This window comes from Pseudomicrostroma glucosiphilum (assembly GCF_003144135.1).
Source record: "Pseudomicrostroma glucosiphilum strain MCA 4718 unplaced genomic scaffold BCV69scaffold_2, whole genome shotgun sequence".
In the NCBI taxonomy this organism is placed as follows: domain Eukaryota; kingdom Fungi; phylum Basidiomycota; class Exobasidiomycetes; order Microstromatales; family Microstromataceae; genus Microstroma; species Microstroma glucosiphilum.
In genome coordinates, this window is record NW_020289914.1 from 2,063,355 (window position 1) to 2,083,240 (window position 19,886).

Sequence of the window (19,886 nt, forward strand, 5' to 3'; positions counted from 1 at the left end):
CATGCGTCTATCTCTCTTTGATTCTCTCCTATGCTCCTGTGGGTGAGTTGGTTTAGCCGCATTGCTTATATTTGCTCGTCAATTTTTGACTGCCGATACACAAAATGTCATCCCCAGCGCTAGCTGGGTCCGAGACGAAACGATGACTACGAGAGTTCGAGCCTCTCCAGGAGCAATTTTTGGCCCTTTCGGAAATTGCTATCTAGGACGCCGGACAAGATACAAGACATCTAGACTCATCAAATCAGCGCTATCGCATTTTTTTTGCGGGTGATTTTTCACACATACATGCCACTGGCTACTGCTCTTCGCCTGGCTGCCACTTTCCTCCTGCTCTCCACGAACGCTGCCATCGGCGGGCCAGTGCCTCCCTTCGCCTTTGACCCCACGAGGTCCACCTGCAGTGGCGCGGGATCAACCTCATCCTGCGCCTCCTCCTCCTCTTCATCTTCATCAGACGGAAACTCCTCCTCTAGACTCAGTCCCTGCATGCCCTGTGATTTTTTCTTCTTCGACTTCCGTTTCCTGCTGACGAGCCTGGTGTGAGGACGAGCTTGCTGTACAGTGCTAGGGAGCAGGAAGACCTGCGAGGGGATGCCTGCGTAGATGGCTTCTTGTAGAAGCAAAGATGAGACCGTATGCGTAGGGTGGGAGAGGTAGTTTGGGGGTGCAAAGGGCTGGGTGGGCTCGGGTAGGTAGCTTGCAGGTGTGGAGGGTACGCTGGAAGAGGAGAGGAAGCGCACTGGCGTCGGGGACGATGACATCCCTGCTGATGAGTCGGTGCTGATATAGAGGGTGGTGTTGTAGTGATCGACCAAGGTCAGGCTGGAGAGAAGTGGAAGAAAGCCGTCAGCTTCCTCACAGGCTTGTAGCAGCTCCTTCGAGCAGAGTAGAGGTGCACTTCAGCCAAGTGCAGCGCATCTCAGCGGTCCCCACTCACCTCTTTGCATCCAGCTTCTTCAGCAACGTCTTGACCAGCTCTGCCAGCTCCAAGATGTTCTCAGCAACCGCACTTCCAGGGTACAGCAGCATGCAAGTCCCCTCCCCGTGTTCCGCCCAGCTGCCTACCTGCCGACCCCTCCAGTCTATCCTCCCTTGCTCTTTGAACTCCTGTCTTACCGCAACTCCCTCTCCCGCTTGACCAATGAGAATGGTAACATCCTGGCCTCCTGCCCTGTTGGGGAGCGAGGCGGGTGAGAAAGAGACGTGGGAAGCAGAGACACTGCTCTCCCCTACCGAGGTGGGCAGCTCATCCTCGTCCTCGCTGTAGTCTTCTTCGCTGTCAGACTCGACATCGTGGCGAGGAGGAGGGACGTCGATCCTAGACAGAGGATCGTAGATGTGCGACATTCTTACTGCGTCGCAAGATATGCTGCTGCTGCTGCTGCTCAGAAGAAAGCGTACGCGTCCTCGCAGGTTGGACTTTCACTTGCAACGGAAAGGAGTACGTGGGCTGATGACTAAGCAGAGGTGGAGGAAGTGGAATAGCGCTAGTAGTCTAATCACTCGATATTCCGAGCCTCGCCATCCTTCGCCTACGCTGCACTTTTCCATCATATCGACCAGCATCGCCATGGCGACACCCACTCTTGTACGAATCCCAATGCCTCTGCGCTCTAGAGCAGCGGCAGCAGCGGCGCTCTCCATCCACCCCGCAGCCAGCCGCCCGTTTACCTCCTCGTCATCCTCGGCTTCTTCCTCTTCCTCCAACAACAACAATCTCCCCGTAGCAAACCCCACCTCCCTCCTATCCCGCACAGCCAACACTCTTCTCCCACCTCTACCCCTATATCGCCGTCTACTGCGAGCTCACCGGCATCTACTCTCCTACGAGATGCGCTCCCTCGGCGATACGTACGTCAAGGACGAGTTCAAGCGGCACAAGGCAGTCACAAACCCCCTGCAGATCGTGGGATTCCTAGGTCAGTGGAAGGTCTATCTGGACCAGCTCGAGGCGGGAGGGGTGAAGGCCAAAGGTGGAGAGGAGAGGGCGAAGTTCGAGGGGAGGAGATTAAAAGAGGAGGAGTTCAGTAAGGTGAGTGCGCCGCTGCAGGAGAAGTCGTACTGGAGGCTGCTTTGGCATGCTGATACCATCCCTGAGCCCCGCCCTCCGTACCTGCGACTCCACAGCTATCGGAAGAGCAGCTCTACCAGCTACACGAGTTCATGACTGCCACACAGGAGCTGTACAACCCCTCGGCTCCGGGCCCGCCAGGAGCGCCCACACCTCAAGATGCCGGCGGGGCAGCCACCACCTCTACCTCGCCGCTATCGCCTGGGGATCCAAACGCAGAGGGGACCGTAGGTGGCGGCGCTTCGAGTGGTGGGGACAGCATGGAAGGGAGAAAGGTCATTCAGGACATCCTCGACTCGTCGGCCCCGAAAGAGGAGGGAGGCAAAGGGCGCTGAGCGATGTACGCCGATCACGTTGAGCAGCATGAGCTCGCTGGTGTTCTCTATTGCAGATGATTGTAATTGGTAATATCAGACACTGTCTGGCTTTTGCCCGTCCATCGAGATTATGCATCTGCTCTGGCCTGATCATTCTATACATCGAGAGACTTGAGGTCACCCGCGACCACCCTCATCCTCTCTTCACTGCCCGAAAATCGGCTTCCCCACGCCTCTGCAGCATCCCTTGCAAGCTGTACGCTGCCCACCTGCAGCTTCTTCGAAGAAGGCGAGACGAGCAAGTTGCCCAGTGCAATGAGCGTGCGGTAGATGACCTCGCTGTCCCCTTCTTCCTCCGTGAGAATCTTGACGATCGCATCCAAAATGGCTCCGGCGAAGGGCTGCGCTTCTGCAGAGGCGGTGACGGCGACGGAGAAATTGTACACGATCGTGGCAAAAGCTACTCTTCCATTCTTGTTCATCTTGGCAAAGTCGGCGCTGTGCAGCTGAGCAAGAAGTTCTTCAGCCAGCTTCAGCAATTGACCTACTTGAGGTGAGCTGAAGAGGTTCGCAACACCCCTGGCGGCTAGCATGGTGTTTGTCTCCTTGGCTTTGGAGTCAACAGGCGAAGTCCACTCGGCCGCTTCGAGGATTGTTGAGACAAAGCCTTGCACTGACGCAGTCGTACCTTGCAGCGCGGACAGCCTGTAGATGTCAAGCAGCGGTAGCCTAGCAGCAGGAGGCCAGCTTGTCATGGCTTGAGAAAGCGGAGTCAAATCGACGGGCGAGGACGAGCTGCCGAGAGCACTAATGATGCTCGAAGCATCAATAGGCGAGCCGGAGCTGGCCGAAAGCTCATTGAGCTTAGCTTGAAGAGCTGGGAGGTTGGCTTGCTTGAAGGAAAGGTAGGACCTCTGGGGCAGGATCTTCAGAGCAGGCGGGGCAGTAGCTTGTGTAGTGGGCCGCGAGCCATTGCTTCCAGGCGCTGGCCCACCGCTGCCAGGAACGTATCTTCCGGCCGTCCCGGAGAATGGGTCCACGTACGCCTCATTGGACCTTCCGCCAATGGTGGCCCCTTCAACATTCTTGTCGATGAAAGACACGACTTGCTCTAGATACTCTGCTGGCAACTCGTTCTTGTCCAAGAATTTCTGGGCGGCGGAGTAGGCGTTCTCGCTGAGATTATACGGCAGTTTGAGGGGTGGCACGCCATCGGCAATGTCCACATCAAAGACGTAGTCGTACTCCTTGCCTTGATGCAGCTTCTTCTGGCCCGAGCCGACGCCTCCCACTACCTCACCAATCTTCTCCCATCTCTGCGATGCCATCGACCATTGATGAGCCTCAATCACGCCGTTGTTGGACACCATCTTAGTCTGGCCTTCCTTGCTACCAGGCTGTGAGAGAGCTTCGACGCCAGGAACGTCGTCTTTGCGGACATCTCCAACTTGTGTCTTGTTGAGCGCTTGCGATGCAATACTGCGCTCGTAGGTCTGCAGAAGTGGCGTGAGGAGCGACCGGTCAGCATCAGCAGTTAAGACGGCCTGAGATTGGCTCTTGCACTCACATCCAGCTCCTCCGTATCTGCTATCCTCTCCTTTTGCCTGGTGAACACCCGGATCTGGTGATCGCTACTTCCACAAACAAGATCACCGTCTTGCAGAGTTCCAACAGACCAAACCGAGATGGCAGGTATGGTGAGCGTCTGGATCAGGGCGTCGCCTTGCCATACACGCACGGAGCGATCTTCGCCTGATGAGACAAGCTCGTGAGCGGCTGAAAGGGTCGCTAGGGAATACACGAAGCTGGTGTGACCGGAGAGAGTCCGCTTCGGTCTATTTATCCCACGAGCGTCTAGGGAATCCAAAGAGTAGATATTGATGGTACCATCATTTGAGCAGCTTGCAAAGCTCTTCCCGTCCTGAAGCAACGTCAGCCCTCTCACAGCGTCATCATGACCGCCAAAAACGGCGATAGGCTCGGCAGGACGCGAGATGGACCACAACCGGATGATCTTATCAGCAGAGGCTACCGGGAACAGGTGCAGAGAAGCCCGTTAGTGCGGAAATGGTCATCGAAGGTCGAGCGTCTTCTACTCACCAGTAATGACTCTGTCCTCATCTACCGCCAGCACTGCCCAGACTGCCTGCAAATGACCCTTGAGAGTAGCCACGCACTCCCATCCCTTCCATACCCGAGCGGTCTTATCCCAGCTCCCACTGATAATGTACGCCCCGCCCGGTCCAACATCGAGGGTGGAGATATTGTCTTCGTGGCCTAGGAGCGTATAGTCTGGGGTTTTCGAGCTCGTTGCCCTTCCATCTGCATCTACGGAGACCTCAAAGGCATTGACGAGCTTGTCTTGGCCACCAGTAAGTGCGAAGACTGCAAGATAGAAGCAGAGCGAATCAATGATCGTCAGCGAGGAAGGCTCCGGGATCTTTCTCATGCCTCTCAAGACTCACTTCCCCCAGCTCCATCAGACAGCCAATGGCAACTATTCACATATCCTCCATGGCCCCCTAGTACCTGTGGCGGCTCGAAATGCTGTGCGCCTGGCAGACGAGCCCATACACATGCAGTTGTATCTCTTGAAGCCGAAAGGATGAGAGACGAGCCTGAAGACGTCGTATGCGTGGCTACGGCTCTGACCTGGACAGTAGTAGCGGAAGGGTAGTGGGATTGAGAGTGACAGGTCAGCTCGAGATTGTATGGGACGTGGCGTGTAGACCAGCCTGACTCACATCACCAGTGTGTCCTTGCAACTGTACCGACAGCTTGTAAGGCGGCGACGATGCTGAAGAGGAGGAGGACATGCTGGAGGGAGGGAGAGGGTAGCCTTTGGTTGTGTTGGTATCCGAGGTGAGGAAGGAGTGGCAGCCTCGCTCCACTGCTTGAGTGGATGACGACGGCTGCTCGGATGCGCGCGTGAGCACAGACCACGTCCTCGCCAATGAGCCAGGCACAACACTTTGTTCCTGGCTTCGGTCATCCGCCCTTGGTAGAAGATAGACTATCACTCCTGTCACTGCTATTACTCCCTGGTACCGTTGCCATCATCTCACACCGACTACCAAGCAGCGATGGACCACGACCACTCGCACCATCACATGCCTGGTATGCCCGACATGGACATGGGCTCCGGCGAGTCCTGCAGCATGTCCATGACCTTCAACACCTCCTACAAGAACCTCTGTCTCATCTTTCCCTCTTGGCGTCTCACTACTGCTAGCAGCCTCTACCTCTCTCTACTGGTGATTGTGGGACTCTGCGTTGGATATGAGTGGCTCAGATTGATCCTCAAGAGGCTAGATAGGAGACTTGTTGGAGCAGCGCGCAGGAGGGGTGCCTCGGCTGCTAGTGCGCCGCTGCTGGGGGCGGCCGAGGCGGGTGGGAGTAGGGCAAGGAGCGCTACGAGGAGGTATGATCCAAAGGTGAAGAGGAGCGGTGAAGGTACTCAGGGACTGTTGTACGTGTGAGTCGCGCAGAGCTCCTCGTCCTCGTTGAAATTGTAGAGCTGAAGAGATCTGACCACTGCTCCCCTGTGCCAGGCCAACACTATCCCTGTCCTTCCAAGATCAATCGGTACGCTCAATAGGCTATGCTATCGCAGTAGCCTACTCATACACGCTCATGCTGCTCTTCATGACCTACAATGCCTACGTGTAAGTATCTGTCCCCGCCCTCTGCTGTCAACTTGCACAGGTAACCCCATAATTAAGTCTCCTCTTCCGGCACCGATTCATCCACAGCATCTCTGCAATCATCGTCGGAGCAGCCCTCGGCCATTACCTCTTCAATCGACCTGCCACAAACGACGAGGATGATGGGGAAGATGTTGAGAGCGAAGGAGAAGATCGCGGCATGGCCTGTCATTGAGTCTGTGCGAATACATAGACCTATCGGTATTCCGGGCATGATGGAAGTGCTGTGCCCTTCCTCACTCCTCGCTCTTCCTCCGCTTCTCGAGGTGCGGCACCTCTTCACTCCGCTCCTTGTTCTGCTGTCCCTTCTTCTTACCCGCACTCTTGACAGCAGGCCCACCCCGCTTATCCACATCCACAATCGCCCCGGCCTCCCACCGCTCCTTGAGCCACTGCCGAGCTTCTTCCCCGGCGGCTTCAGCTTCGGCTGCGCCTGATGGGGGTGGACGCGATAGCTGCCAGATCAACAGGGCGTTCTGAATTTTGGGCAGTAGCGGTGAGGGGGAGAGGGAGAGTACAGAAAGCAGCTCCTTGCCCTGTGAAGTGTGATGGGACAGGGGGGATGGATGAGTCATTGTCTCAACATTGATTCCAAAGTTATAGCACGGCACTCACGTCCATCAAGGGCTTCTCGTCTAAGCGCTCTTCGATCCTCTTATCCCGCACGTACTTGCAGAAGCCACTGTATGCTTCTACGATGCTCTCTATTCTCGTCGCGTCGCCTTGGACGTCTAGTACGTCCTTGACGAAAGCCATCGTCAGTCCCGTCTTCCACTCGATTCCGATCGAGGGATTGTGAAGATTCTTGTCCCTGAGCAGTAGCGCCACCAGGGCTTCTCGAGGAATGTCGATCCCGTCGGGCAGGTGTTGAAGCAGTGAAGCTCGCGAGGAGTCTATGGAAGCAGGACCTGAGAGGAAGGGAATGCCACGAATGAGGGACATTACCGGAAGGAGGGTGTTGTTGCGACCCAGCTGATGCAACAGGGATGGTTGTCAGTAAGCGCTCATCGTAGATCGTCTGCCATCGACCGTCTCACCTTGAGTCCTGCCATTAGGATTTTCTCTCCACTCCAGCTCCACTTGCCCTTCTTCTCCTCTATCTCGACGTCGGAAAGAGGCAGAAGAGCACTTGCGAAGTGTAGAATCCGCCGTGTCTCTGGCTTCACGAGGGATGAGGTTATCTCCTGTGGGACGTTGAGTTGCTCGAAGATGCCCGTTGGAGTGGTCGGATGAGGCGATAGATCGTCTAGGATTTGTGAGGCTGCGATGGCTAGGGACGAGGCTGCTTGAGGATCTGGCGTAGAGGTTGGCGTCTGAGTGCTTGCCAAACGCAGTGTGCATGAGGCTTGTAGAGATTCGATATGGAAGACGAGGGAATACAGATCCAGCTCCTTCAGCAAGCGTAGGGCGAGAAGTGGGTTCGGGCCTGATAGGACGGGTAGCGTAGAGGGTGAGTCTTTATGCAGATGTGAGCAGCAAGATGTGCGCCAGTGTATCCGCCACTCACCTGATAGCATCTTGTCTACCTCTATGCCGACCCTCTCTCGCGATACCTTCTTCATCAGAGCATCTCTCACTAACTCTCGACCTTTATGTGATATAGATGCCATTTCAACGTCTCGCAGTCGAGGATCATCACTTGCAGAGGTCTGCATGGAATGTCCTGTCCCAGTCAGGCAAGCTCGAACATCGTCATCAAGCTTGTAATTGAAGCGGGAGGCAAATCTGATGCAGCGCAGCACTCTGAGCGGGTCGTCTAGGAAGGTCGTCAAGGGCGGCAGAGGCGTCCTGATCAGACCTGCGCGCATGTCGAGGAGACCTTTGTCTGTCCAATCTTCGACCTGCCTAGTCTTGACATTGTAGAACAGAGAGTTGATGGTGATGTCTCTCCTCTCTGCATCTTCGAGAGGGGTACCGAAGGACATGATCGGTATCCGTGAGTTGCCCTCGTAGATCTCCTTTCTCAGATTGACAAAGTCGAGCGACAGGCCGAGAATGTTGGCCGTGGCAGTCTCCAAGCTCTTGGACTGTTCCGGGTTGGCAGAGATCTTGGTGATGCGGGACATGGCAGAGGCAGCGGCTGAGCGGGTAGACGACGAGGCGCCTGATGCTACCCCCTTCTCTCGCTTCAGCAGGAAGGCCTTGAACAGTATGGCAAAATTGAGCCCGGTCATCACCGAGAGGGACACGTCCAGATCGTGACTGTCCATGCCTAGAAGCTTGTCTCTCACCCAACCTCCAGCGATGCGTGCAGTGACCTCGCCGGTATACTCGACTCGGGACCCGCCCTCGGCTTCGCTCGGCTGAGGCCGCTCGGCATTGATCCAATCGCAGCAGGAGTCCAAGAGAATCACAATTTCCTCCTCGACGGGCTCTAAAGAGATGCTCGGATTCGCCAGAGTCATCCTGAAGTCGGTACGAGGTGGATCAATGCCGAATCGAAGCCTTGGGCAGGAGGCCTGAGGAGGAACCTTCGAGGAACGCCAGCGCCGAGTTGGTGTGAGCAGCCGAGCTCTACCACGAGATGGCAGATGTGGAGAGAAGCGAGGGGGCGCAGTGGTCGGTCGACGCAATCTTTCCTCGAGGATGTACGTGGATGTGGATCCGAATCTTTGACAAGTGCGAGTCCTGAGTGAGGCCACCATACACGTGAAGCACTCAGAGCAGGACTGTGAGGCGGAGCGATCTAGACGATGGTCACCATCGTCCAGCTGTGTGAGCATCAGCCGCCGGGAAGCTCAAAATTCCACTGCCCTCGCTGCTTCCGTCTGTGCAACCTACGCGCGGAAGTCAGGACCAACACCAACCCCAGACAGCTGGCTACTCGGCAAGGCTACCGAGATCAGAAAGCCGCTTGCCTCGAGTCTGACGGTGGATGTGAGGAATTCATTGCTGATATCAGAAGGCGATGTCAATTGAGCTCTTGGAGGCCATGGACATGAGTGACGCGAAAGAAGACTCGCCCATCATGTTGCTGCTCTACGTCGCGAGTGGAATGTCCTGTCACGCGTGGCTGCTCTGCCGGATGCCAAGTGACATTGAGCGCAACTCTCTTCGCACGGCTGACAGCGTCGGGTGCGAGATGGTTGAGTAGGCGGCGATGCTGTCGAGCATGTGACCCCCCTCCTGGGCCTGTGGGATTGGGGTAGCCACTGGCCCATGCCCCCCCTCTGGTCCCATCTCCCTCTGGCACTCACTCTCCGACGATCGGAGTCGCCTTTTCTCCACACGATGGTGAGCTTCGCCTGCCTGCTGCGACGCTCCTCGGTGAATGGCCGGCCCACTTTCCTGGCCCCCCGGCATTTGGGCGCAGCTTCAGGGATCCATTGCCCTGGCCAGTGCCTGAAGCGAGGCAGAGGGGAGTGCACCAAGGAGCAACAGCAGCAGCAGCCATCCCACGCCCCGGTCTCCACTGCCGCTGGCCTGTGCAAACGCCGTGCGAGGTGGAGATGCCCGGTGCACGGCGAGCAGGCAATTCACCCCGCATTGTTCCACTTGCTTCCTTTTACTCTTCACCACAACACGTAGATCATATCAAGCCCACTTTTGCTCAACACAACTACACACACATACAACTACAACAATGGCATCGCTCGTCAACACTGTGAGTCAGCGACGGCGCATGTAGCTTTTCACTTGCCGGCCACAGCATTCTGACCCACTGAGCCTTCCTCTCATCTCTGCCACAGCTCGCCAGCAAGGTCGCCGAGGCCATCCCCTCTATCAAGGAGGGATCTACCATCCCTTCGGGCTACGCCATCAAGGAGGACAACCCTGAGCAAGCTACTGTCGACCTCGGCAAGCTCGCCGGCAAGAACCTGATCATCGGTGTTCCAGGAGCCTTCACTCCCCCCTGCTCCTCTCACGTGCCCGGCTACGTTGGTTCCTACGACAAGTTCTCTGCCAAGGGTATCAAGGACATTTACATCGTTGCCGTCAACGACGCTTTTGCCACTCAGGCATGGAAGGAGAAGCTGGACTCCAAGCAGCCCAACGTGCACTTCCTGGCCGATGACACTGGTGCCTTCACCAATGCCGTCGGTCTGGGCTTCGACGCCACTGGCCTGCTGGGCAATGCCAGAAGTCAGCGATACGTCGCCGTCGTTGAGAACAACAGCGTCTCTCAGCTCTTTGTTGAGCAGGCCGCTCCCGATGTCAAGGTCACTGCTGCCGACCACGTTCTGTCGCAGCTGAAGTAAGGAAGGACATGTGAGGGACGTCTGAAAGATGTCATGGCGGCAAGGAGAGATTGTAGAAACAAAGAATGAAAATTTCGTTACACTGACTCACATCCAGAAAAGAAAAAATAGGCGAAGGCGAGATGGGTGTGATGCAGTCTGTCCCACTCCTGAGGTCCCGCAATGTTCTCTCGGCGGTGTGTGTGTGGGAAGAAAGCAGTGAAGATCCCGTCCGTGCACGCAGGAGTGACAGGTGACTTCCGACGGTACCGACTCCTGCTACTTACCCCACCTTGTTGTAGAACCCTATGTCCTGAGGATGATGGGGCGAGTAGGGCCTGGCCCAATCTCGTCTCGTGGATTGTGATCATCTCGTCGTGCTGTGCCAGCTAGACTGATCAGTGACGAGGTGGCGTCTCGGCACCGCCCCGGCCCGCCAGAAAGGGGAAAGAGTGTGGAGGCGAGGCGGCAGCGACGACGCACACGGGGCGCGGGCGACGTGCCATCGGGACAAGGTTGCCTCGCCCTGGACCCTTACCAGACAAGGGGCACACACAGACTAGACTTATAAGACACCAGCAGACCCAAGCCAGTCGGAGGAATTGCCGTCCTCTTGGAGTACAAGTCTGTGTCCTGTCTCGACCGGCTGTACCGCATCCTCCACCCTTCACAACTTGTACTGATCCCTACCTCACCATGACTCGGCCTGGCTCCTCTTCGGCGAGTCAGAACAAGGGGCGCTCTGACGCAGCCTCTGCCATGTCCACTGTGGCCAGCATCTTCTCTGGTCGCTCTGGCTCACGCCGCGGATCTAGGGTACCCTCCGAAGACGGTCATGGCGATGCATCCTCTCATCATCACACCCCTGGTACACAGGCCAGCCTTCTGCGCTCCCCTTCTCTGACCGCTAGCGATCACGGCAGCTCGCCGGGGAAGCCACTCAATCGTCATGCCCGAATGAAAAAGGCAATGGCAGAGGCTCAGAACGATGCCATTGGCGAGCAGACTGGCCCAGAGTCAGATCATCCCGCGACCGCTGGGGAGATTGTGCGTCCAGACAGCCCACGCTTCAACATGGCGGCTAGGGCGAAACAGAGGGAAGAAGAAGGCAGGGCGAGGGGTGTGACCGACTCTACCAACGGTCTTGGCCTCATAAGCGGCGAAAAGCCTGGCGAAGGCGCTCTGACCATTGACCTTCTCGACGGTGATGAGGTGGTCACGGCAGAGGGCGTCCCAGCTCACAGCACTCCGGCAAAGAACGGCGCGTCCGCCCCCTATGCCCCTGTAGCTCGCTCTAAGACCGACACTGCAGTCTCGCACGACCCGTCTATATCCCCGAGGACCCGGCCAAGTGAAGATCCCTACGTAGCCAGCCCCGCCGCCATGAGTGCTGGATCTCGAGCAAACTCTCTGCTTGTACCTGGCGAGCAAGGGCTCGGCGCACGCAATGTATCTCACGCAATGCAGGGTTCCCAGTCTACATCAGCCTTGTTGCTCGATCCTCATCACTCAAACGGCAAGCCACGTCTTTCTCGCAAGCTCTCTGAGGCTTCTTCAGTTGGGGCATATAGCGAAAGCGGTCGAGACTCGCCTACGCAACGAAAGAAGATCGTTCCAGGCAAAGGTGGCATTGGCGCTGCAATCGCTGGTGCTGGTGCTGGAGCATTGGGACTAGGATATCAAGGTCTGCAATCGCTGTACGGTGACAGAAGCACATCCCCTGCTGCAGTGGCTGCTGCTGCTCACGCTGCCAGTCCCATGATTCGTAACGCCTCTCACGGTCAGCCTGTGGACAAGGACTTTGTAGGAGACGTCCAGGGAGGACTCTATCGAGACCCTGAATCTGGCGAGATGATAGAGAGGAACAATGCAACAGGAGATGCTTCGCGGCTCCTGAACGTGTCTCATCCACGCTCTCGTGCCGTTAGCGAAGCGTCGCTTGCTGAGAGTGATGCCAGTGACGGTCTTGCAGCGGCAGCTGGCTTCACAGCAGCCATGCAGGGCGGTGCTGGACATCTCCCTGGGCCCTCTTCCGGGCCAAATCAGCTCGGCTCAGCTGCTCCGTCCGTGGCAGTCGACTCATCGCATGCCGAACCAAGATCCTACGATGGCAGGTCACCTTCACGCGATGGTCGATTGAGCGCGCCAGACACGGCTTCCACGACCGGCTGGCAGCACTCTGACGTGGGCTCACAGATTACGGGATTTGCAGTGGCAAGCTCTAAGCGCAACAGCGAATTCCACGCCTTGTTTCCTACAGTGTCCGACGAAGACTACTTGATCGAAGATTACGGCTGCGCCCTCGTTCGCGAAGTCTTCATCCAAGGTCGATTGTACGTCTCCGAGCACCACATCTGCTTCAACGCCAACATCTTTGGGTGGGTAACAAACATCGTCATTCCATTTTCGGAAATCGTCTCCGTTGAGAAGCGGATGACGGCACTCATCATCCCGAATGCGATACAAATTGCTACTCTTCACCACAAGCACACGTTCTCGAGCTTCCTCGGCAGAGACACAACCTACGACCTCGTTGCCAACATCTGGAAGCTCAGTCATCCAGATGTTCCTTCATCAGCAGCTGCCACACATGAGATGGACGCCGACTCTTCCGACGAAAGCGACGACGGGGCTTCCGTCACTCCGGCCTCGAGTGGAATGGCCTCCAAGCTGAGGAAGAAGTTAAAGGCAAATAAGAGTAAGGATGCAGAAGCCGCCACGACGAAGGACGCCAAGAGCAATGGCGGCGCAACAGCAGACAAAGGCGATGACAAGGGCGGGAAGGGTGCTGGAGGATCCAAGGAGAAGCATCCAGCCACTTCTTGCCCGTGCGAGGGAGAGAAGAAGCACCTTGCCGTGACTGCGCTCGACACGACCTATCCCGCAACTCCTGAGAAGGTATACAACCTGCTGTTCAAGAACGACGACTTTATGAAGAACTTTTGGACGGTTGATGAGAAGCTGTTCGACCTTGAAGTCAATGAATGGAAGGACGGAGAAGGTGGACCCACCCGCTCCTTCTCCTACATCAAGCCCCTCAATGGCTCGATTGGGCCGAAGCAGACCAAGTGCAACATTACCGATGAGACGGTCCACGTAGATGGCGATGAGTACATCACGATGCTAACGACTACTCGAACGCCCGAGGTTCCTTCTGGCAACTCTTTCAGTGTCAAGACGCGGACCTGCATCACATGGAATGGAGGTGGCAATGTGTCCAAGGTGCTGGTCACATGTGCCACAGAGTGGACTGGGAGGAGCATGCTGAAAGGTGTCATTGACAAGGCGTCCATTGACGGTCAGAAGCAGTACTACAAGGATTTGGACGCAGCGATCAAGAAGCACATCAAGGATAACAAGGAGGACTTCTTGGAGGAGGGCCAGGACCCTGACGAGGTCGAGCAGACCGTTAATGGCGAGGCGGAGAAAGGTGCGAAAGAGGAGACGGACAAGGGATCAGCCAGTACAGACGGATCGCAACCCGAAGGCGTGCTAGCGCAGATACTGGAGCAGGCCAAGACGGTAGCCTCTACAGTCGCAGATGTTGTTGGCGGAGCGCTAGGAGAAGCATCGCCGTCGATGTTGGCCTTGGGCGGTGTGGTCCTGCTGCTCATCATCTCCAACATCTGGGCGTTGAGCTCTTCAGGAGCGGGAGGCGGACAATCTCGCGATCCCTTGGATCCACACCGTCTGCGATCTCGTCCCTCGGGCCGCAGCTCCACTACCTCCTCGTCCCACTCTGCGCTGAGCGCAGAAGCTGTAGAGATCGCCAATGCGGTGCGAGACGTACTACGTGACCACCTCGGACCCATGAAGGGCCACATTGGTGCGGGTCTGGTGCCGCCTACCTCTCACCATCCCTTGTCTGTCGAGCAATGTCGAGGAGAGGCTGCGAGCATCTTGGCCGAGCTGGAGGACATGGAGGGCAGGCTGAAGAGGCTCAAGGAGCAGTGGGAGAAGGTGGTCAGTCAGGACAAGACTATCGAGGGTGCTCCTTCTAGTCGCATGTAGCGGCCTTCCGCTCCGTCGTAACGCCGACAAATACCATCATTTGCCTTTACTCTCCCTCCTCTGTGCCCCTGGGTATCGCCCCCAAGTGCTGAGCCTCTATCTTCGACTGAGCGAGATCTTGCTCTGGGGTGACGTCTGTGCTGCTGAGTCCCTTCTCTGCACTTCCACTCGCTTCTGCTGCCACGTTTGCGATCGCTGCATACGTCCGTCCGACCCGAGAAGAGGCTAAGGGCGTAGCTTATCCCCCGATCGGGACGGGGCCAACGGTGGCGCCCGGGGAGAATCTCTCGCAAGCCCCGGTGGCTTGGCGTGGCGCCGAAATAGAGCTAAGGCGCGTGAAGATCGGAACGGGGCGAGTGCATGTGGCTTACCCGCGTGGGCCTCTAGGCTCTGTCACACGCGGAGCTAAGGCCAACAGAGCCGAGGCTCCGATCCGACATGGGTCTGCAGGACGGGAAGGAATGGACGGATGACGCCCAGCAGCAGCCTCGCCTCCACACCTCGATCAGCTTCCACGACCGAAGAGGCCAGCACAGTTCAACATGGCTCGCTGAGCCAAAGTCGACGTTGGCCCGAGGGGTGCGTAGAGGTATAAGAAGCCCACGTCCCGACAGCTTCATCCTGTCCATCTGTTTTTCCTCATCAAACATTTCTATCCACCAATACCTACCCACTCTAGCACTACCACACCAACACATCCACTCACTACACATACAATGTCGACCACCACCATCGCCGTCTTCGGAGCCACTGGCAACCAGGGAGGAGCCGTCGTTCGCTCCCTCGCAGCTTCCTCCAAGCTCGCCAAGAAGGTCAAGATCCAGGCCGTGACCCGCGACCCATCTTCGGACAAGTCCAAGGCCCTCTCCAACATTCCCGGAGGAGAGGCCGTTGAGCCCATCAAGATCGACCTGGACAGCCTGGCATCGGACAATGCTGACTGCCTCAAGGGGGTAGACGTCGTGTTTGCCAACACCAACACCTTCGAGGGTGGACCCGAGAAGGAAGTCGCCCGTGGAAAGGCCCTCATCGACGCTGCCAAGAAGGCCAACGTCGGTCTCTTTGTCTGGTCTACTCTGCCCTCGGCCAAGGAGATGTCCAGCGGCAAGTACACCGAGGTCGAGCACTTCGAGGCCAAGGCCAAGGTCACTGAGTACCTCAAGGCTTCCGGTATCAAGTGGACTGCCCTCTCTCTCGGCTGGTTCGCTGAGAACATCCCCACCTTCCACATGGTCCAAAAGGACGGCTCTGACGCCTTCAAGGTCAACTACTCCATCCTCAAGCCCGACACAAAGGTCGCCTGGACTTGGGTCGCCAGTGACCTTGGACCTGCCGCTGCTGCCGTCATCGAGGCCCACGTTACCGGCGCTGACGCCAACGTCTTCAACCGCATCATCCCCGCTGCTGGCTACCAGGCCTCCATGGGTGACTTTGTCGCCGCTGTGGAGAAGGCTTCCGGCCTCAAGGGCTCTTACGTCGAGCTCCCACCCTTTGGCAACGGTGACATTGACGACATGCACAGGCTCTACAACGACCACGGTCTCTACCAGGGACAGACACTGCCCGACCCTGAGCTCGTCAAGCTCGGTGTCAAGTTCTCGACGATCGATGACGTTGTCAAGGCCCTCGCTCTGCCAGCTCTCAAGTAGAGGGTAGATCGACTAGCCAAAAGCAAAGGAGGAGAAGATTAACGGGAGAGAGTAGCTTGTTTATATCACGAATGTACCAATTGCCAAAAATGAAAAGACTGTCGCACATCACAACGCTTCGAACGTTTGTCTTGAGTTTTCCGATGGCTGGAACGTGCTTCAGAGGGCGGGTACGTGTCACGATGATCCCTCAGGAATGAGATTGAACTGACTACATCCGAGGGCAAGGTATCCTACCGACAGGCTCGGTAAGATGTCATCTCGAGCAAAGAGGGGAGAATTCGACAGCGCGACGCAATTCTTTTGGTACGAAATTATCAGGGCAAACAAACATGTGATGGAGTGTATGGAACTGGCTTTCTATTATTGCGTTCCGCATTGGCCACATTGATGATGTCCACAGTCACTATCCTTGCGCCTTTCATCGACTTTCGCTCCCCTCGTCCAGAACTATTCTCTCATTCAGAACGTCTCAGAGAAGGGCCTCAAATCCTGCTCGTGTGTCCAGGCAGACCGCTTCTGGGCAGCTACGCGGTAGTAGCTCTCTGCAATGTCTGCTGGGTCAATGCGGGTGTGGGGCTTGAACTGTTGTGACCGAGAAGGATCGTTAGCATTGGAGCGAAATGCCCTGTCAGATTCTGCAAGCGGCGTGGAGTGGTAGAGGACACCTCTGAGAGCCCATCACTCACGTCTGTGCCGAGCATGCCACGTGTGGCTTCGGTGTCGATGAACCCATCAACGATGGAGTGGAAGACGTGCACTCCCTGCGGCTGCCACTCTCTTGCAGTAGACTGGGCCAGGTTACGCAGAGCTCCTTTAGCGGCACTGAAGGCGGCGAACTTGGCCGAACCCTTGAGCGAGGCGGAAGCTCCAGTGAAAGCCAGGAAACCTCGTGCCTCATTGTCATCCGAAGATGCGGCTGAGCCTTCCTCGCCCTTGGTCAGAGCATTGAGGTAGGCTTGTGCGAAGAAGAACCCACCGAAGAATTGCACATCTACAATCTGCCTCAACTTCTCCTCGGTCACCTCGAGCAGAGGGGACATCAAGAATCCCCCGGGGTTGTAGACTGCTCCCCACACCTTTGCCTTTTCGCTTGTGCCCTGATAGTAGCGAGTGATCTCAGTGAAAGCAGCATCGACGCTCTGCTTCTTGGAAGCATCGGCATCAAAGACGTGCGCAGGACCGGCCTTGAGGCTGTTAATCTCCTCTGCCAGACTTTCTAGGCGGGAGCGCTGGCGGGCTAGAAGAGCGACGGGGTGGCCGGCCAGAGCGAAGCGCTTGGCAATGGCGAAGCCTGTGCCGGGCCCGGCACCCATGATGACCACGACCTTCTTGGCTGCATTGGAAATCATTGTGAGATACAGGAATGCAAAGGTGAGAGAGAATATCTGTGAGGAATGATCAAAGCAGGAAGAAGCGACTGGACTGCCAGTAACCAATAAGTAGAGCCTAAGCTGCACTCCACTTGCATCGGGCGGGAGCCTGTCGAAGTCTAAATCCGGCTTCCGTTCCGAAGACGCGCCTCCGAGCCGGTGGGGACCTCCAGCCGTGCTACGCTCGTATCGGACCGGACATAGAGCTTCCACAATCTTTACAGCGATGGACGGCGGTAAGTGAATGACGAAAGATAGGTTCGAGATCCCCTCAGTAGCTTCAGCACCATAGACAACCTGCGACAGCGGCAACACAATTCCATCAGGAAAAGACGGATGACATGCTGCATTGCTAGGGATAGATGAAAGATGATTTGCTACAGCACAGGATTGCAGAGTCGTACGACGAAGGACTCTGCGAAATGAATAAGGGCTCAACCGGTCCCTTCCTTCCATCTGGCATCTACGCTCTCATCTTCGTCTAGTCTCAGAGGCTCCGCCTCTGTAGGCTTCTCCTCGTCGCTCTTGAAGCGCTTGCGAGCTCGGCTGGCCTGTGCAGCAGCGGCCTCTATCCTCTTAATCTCGGCTTCTTCGTCAGCTGGTGTCATCGTGGGTTGAGTAGGAGTTGAGACTCCCTCGGAAGGTCCACCAAACCGAATGGGAGGGCCCAAGTTGGGACCAGGGGGTCCGTTGATGGGAGGGGGATTGATCTTGTTCTCGATACATAGCCACTTCGTCAATGCCTCAGTCTGAGGGTTTGTGTACCACGGAGCTGGATAAAGGGCAAAAGGCCTGACGTCAGTATGAATGCGACCTTGTCACCCATTGAAAATTCCATTGTACTCACGAGGTCCTCTTTGACCGCCCAGCGGTGACGAAGCTGTAGGCGCAGTATGCGCAAATTGCTGTATCCGTCCAATTGCCAGGCTGTCCTCTCCTGCCTGACTTTGCAGGTCACTTCGCACCCAGACTTCCTCTTGCTCGATCCGCTCGAGCAGCGCGGCATCGCTGGGATCAGGCAGATGAGGCTGCTGCCTAGTCATCGACAGCAGGTGGTTGGTGGCCCGCAATACAGCCAGCCAGCGAGGCACAAAGCGCAATGGCGGGAATGTACGCTCAGAGCTTGAGGAAGCTTCTGCCGTACTTCCGTTACTGCGATCGTCGCTCTCTCGAGGATGAATGTCGAGGAATTGTAGGAAGTCCTGACTCGGGAGACACTTGCTCAGGGCCAGGAAACGCGTCTCGCCTACAGGGGACGCTGAGTCGAGATGGCTCATGCCTGCCGTCTGCGCCTCTGACCCATGACCATGGTCGTGAGGAGGGTCCTCGTCGATCCCTGCAACTTCGTCCTCATCGATCGCGAGCTCGTCTGGATTCACGTTGGCCTTGACCACGTCTTCTCCGGCGGACTTAGTGCTTTGCTCTGCGTCCTCTTCGTCGTCAAAGTCGAGGTCTATAGCCTCCGGATTCTCACTAGAAGGATCTGATACCACACCCGCAGACGCAAGTGTCATATCTGGGTCCGAAGAGCCACCGCTCTGCCCACTTGATTGATGCGCTCCTCCAGAGCCCTGTCGATGCTCGAATATCGCAGCAAATTTGACATGAAGATGGGCCGAGAACCAGTATTTCGGCCGCAAGCAACGCATCAGCTCCAACAGAGGCGGAGATCCCAGAGTCGAGCTCTGGATCTCATCTTTGAAGAAGGGCTTGCGGCTGATGAGCTTTGCGGTATCGCCGTATTGCTCAATTGTATTTGGCCAATCGTGGGAGAGGACCACATCGGGACGAGATGCAGCGGAAGAAGCGAGAAGCTTCAGCCGCCAGATGTCGTATACTCTGGTGTGATAGACTGATCGGATGGAGGACTTGTCGTAGGGCATCTGCTCATACCGGCCTCTGTGGTAATCGTGTGATTTGTAGATGCCGCTTGCGCCGGCAATGATGACACCGCCTACGTCTATCACTCCCGCCTCTCCAAGGAAGTAGATGTTCGGGGCGAGCCAGCCGCCATGGTAGCTGATGAGAGCGGGATAAGGCAGATGAGTAGGGTTTCAAGCCATCAGTAAGACCGGAGAAGATATCAGATCGAGGCGATCTCACTCACAGCTCCCACATATAGTTGCTCGCCTCATGATTTCCGCCAATGACGATGGTCAAGAGCGGAGCAACCTTTTCGCCGGAGTAGTACCTGTGGAAACCTCCAAGCTCGCGGTACTTTTGCGGCACTGCTAGACATTCTAGATCTGCTACGTTGCGGAGGGCTTGGAAGTCACCACATAGAAGAAGCACGTCGGTCTTGAAGTTGCCTTGTTCTTCAGCCTTGAGGATGGAAGCATAGATGTTGTCCAACTCGCCATGACTGCACCCCTCTACCGCAATCTTCATTGCCTGCGTAGGTGGCGCTCCGCAGCAGGACACAAGCGCAAGACTCTAGATGTACGAGCGTTGGTCGAGCCAAGGCAGAGCAGACTGGATGCGCGGGTCAGGCAGATAGGTAGGAGGTGGTGAGTGCGTGTGGAGCGTTGCGCCTCTTTCCGGGGAAGCGGAGGATTGGCGGCCAGGCGGAAGTGGGGACAG

The 19,886-nt window shown here is 56.6% G+C and overlaps 10 protein-coding genes across 10 annotated transcripts; 5 read left to right on the forward strand and 5 right to left on the reverse strand.

The window, feature by feature from the left end:
- Window positions 1–183: 183 nt before the first annotated feature.
- Window positions 184–1,020, reverse strand: BCV69DRAFT_281058 (hypothetical protein). The gene has a single exon (XM_025491844.1). The coding sequence runs from the start codon at window positions 762–764 to the stop codon at window positions 279–281; it is 486 nt and encodes a 161-aa protein (XP_025350600.1). The 5' UTR covers window positions 765–1,020; the 3' UTR covers window positions 184–278.
- Window positions 1,021–1,541: 521 nt separating this feature from the next.
- BCV69DRAFT_281060 (ACN9-domain-containing protein) lies at window positions 1,542–2,520 on the forward strand. Its single transcript, XM_025491845.1, has 2 exons — window positions 1,542–2,035; window positions 2,131–2,520. Exons 1-2 carry the CDS (start codon window positions 1,604–1,606, stop codon window positions 2,407–2,409), a joined length of 711 nt encoding a protein of 236 aa, XP_025350601.1. The 5' UTR covers window positions 1,542–1,603; the 3' UTR covers window positions 2,410–2,520.
- On the reverse strand, window positions 2,381–5,248 carry BCV69DRAFT_281061 (PFU-domain-containing protein). The gene is made up of 5 exons (XM_025491846.1): window positions 5,136–5,248; window positions 4,857–5,043; window positions 4,492–4,776; window positions 3,959–4,419; window positions 2,381–3,884 (listed from the first exon to the last, which is right to left on the reverse strand). The coding sequence occupies exons 1-5, from the start codon at window positions 5,205–5,207 to the stop codon at window positions 2,547–2,549; spliced, it is 2,343 nt and encodes a 780-aa protein (XP_025350602.1). The 5' UTR covers window positions 5,208–5,248; the 3' UTR covers window positions 2,381–2,546.
- A 292-nt stretch (window positions 5,249–5,540) lies between these two features.
- On the forward strand, window positions 5,541–6,195 carry BCV69DRAFT_241403 (Ctr copper transporter; the record flags this gene model as incomplete). Its single annotated transcript, XM_025490012.1, has 3 exons — window positions 5,541–5,844; window positions 5,969–6,056; window positions 6,144–6,195. Coding segments are annotated over 3 exons (444 nt in total), but the record flags the coding sequence as incomplete, so codon positions are not given.
- Window positions 6,196–6,331: 136 nt separating this feature from the next.
- BCV69DRAFT_297374 (hypothetical protein) lies at window positions 6,332–8,500 on the reverse strand (the record flags this gene model as incomplete). Its single annotated transcript, XM_025494107.1, has 4 exons — window positions 6,332–6,631; window positions 6,711–7,067; window positions 7,133–7,521; window positions 7,603–8,500. 4 exons carry the CDS (start codon window positions 8,498–8,500, stop codon window positions 6,332–6,334), a joined length of 1,944 nt encoding a protein of 647 aa, XP_025350604.1.
- An 875-nt stretch (window positions 8,501–9,375) lies between these two features.
- Window positions 9,376–10,478, forward strand: BCV69DRAFT_281064 (Redoxin). Its single transcript, XM_025491847.1, has 2 exons — window positions 9,376–9,699; window positions 9,785–10,478. Exons 1-2 carry the CDS (start codon window positions 9,679–9,681, stop codon window positions 10,292–10,294), a joined length of 531 nt encoding a protein of 176 aa, XP_025350605.1. The 5' UTR covers window positions 9,376–9,678; the 3' UTR covers window positions 10,295–10,478.
- A 326-nt stretch (window positions 10,479–10,804) lies between these two features.
- BCV69DRAFT_281065 (hypothetical protein) lies at window positions 10,805–14,384 on the forward strand. Its single transcript, XM_025491848.1, has one exon. The coding sequence runs from the start codon at window positions 10,970–10,972 to the stop codon at window positions 14,282–14,284; it is 3,315 nt and encodes a 1,104-aa protein (XP_025350606.1). The 5' UTR covers window positions 10,805–10,969; the 3' UTR covers window positions 14,285–14,384.
- Window positions 14,385–14,508: 124 nt separating this feature from the next.
- BCV69DRAFT_119779 (NAD(P)-binding protein) lies at window positions 14,509–16,053 on the forward strand. Its single transcript, XM_025489142.1, has one exon. It carries the CDS (start codon window positions 15,001–15,003, stop codon window positions 15,931–15,933), a length of 933 nt encoding a protein of 310 aa, XP_025350607.1. The 5' UTR covers window positions 14,509–15,000; the 3' UTR covers window positions 15,934–16,053.
- A 147-nt stretch (window positions 16,054–16,200) lies between these two features.
- Window positions 16,201–17,293, reverse strand: BCV69DRAFT_281067 (NAD(P)-binding protein). The gene is made up of 2 exons (XM_025491849.1): window positions 16,623–17,293; window positions 16,201–16,518 (listed from the first exon to the last, which is right to left on the reverse strand). The coding sequence occupies exons 1-2, from the start codon at window positions 17,283–17,285 to the stop codon at window positions 16,396–16,398; spliced, it is 786 nt and encodes a 261-aa protein (XP_025350608.1). The 5' UTR covers window positions 17,286–17,293; the 3' UTR covers window positions 16,201–16,395.
- A 334-nt stretch (window positions 17,294–17,627) lies between these two features.
- BCV69DRAFT_267217 (hypothetical protein) lies at window positions 17,628–19,814 on the reverse strand. Its single transcript, XM_025490823.1, has 3 exons — window positions 19,414–19,814; window positions 18,154–19,325; window positions 17,628–18,078 (listed from the first exon to the last, which is right to left on the reverse strand). The coding sequence occupies exons 1-3, from the start codon at window positions 19,692–19,694 to the stop codon at window positions 17,741–17,743; spliced, it is 1,791 nt and encodes a 596-aa protein (XP_025350609.1). The 5' UTR covers window positions 19,695–19,814; the 3' UTR covers window positions 17,628–17,740.
- Window positions 19,815–19,886: the final 72 nt, after the last annotated feature.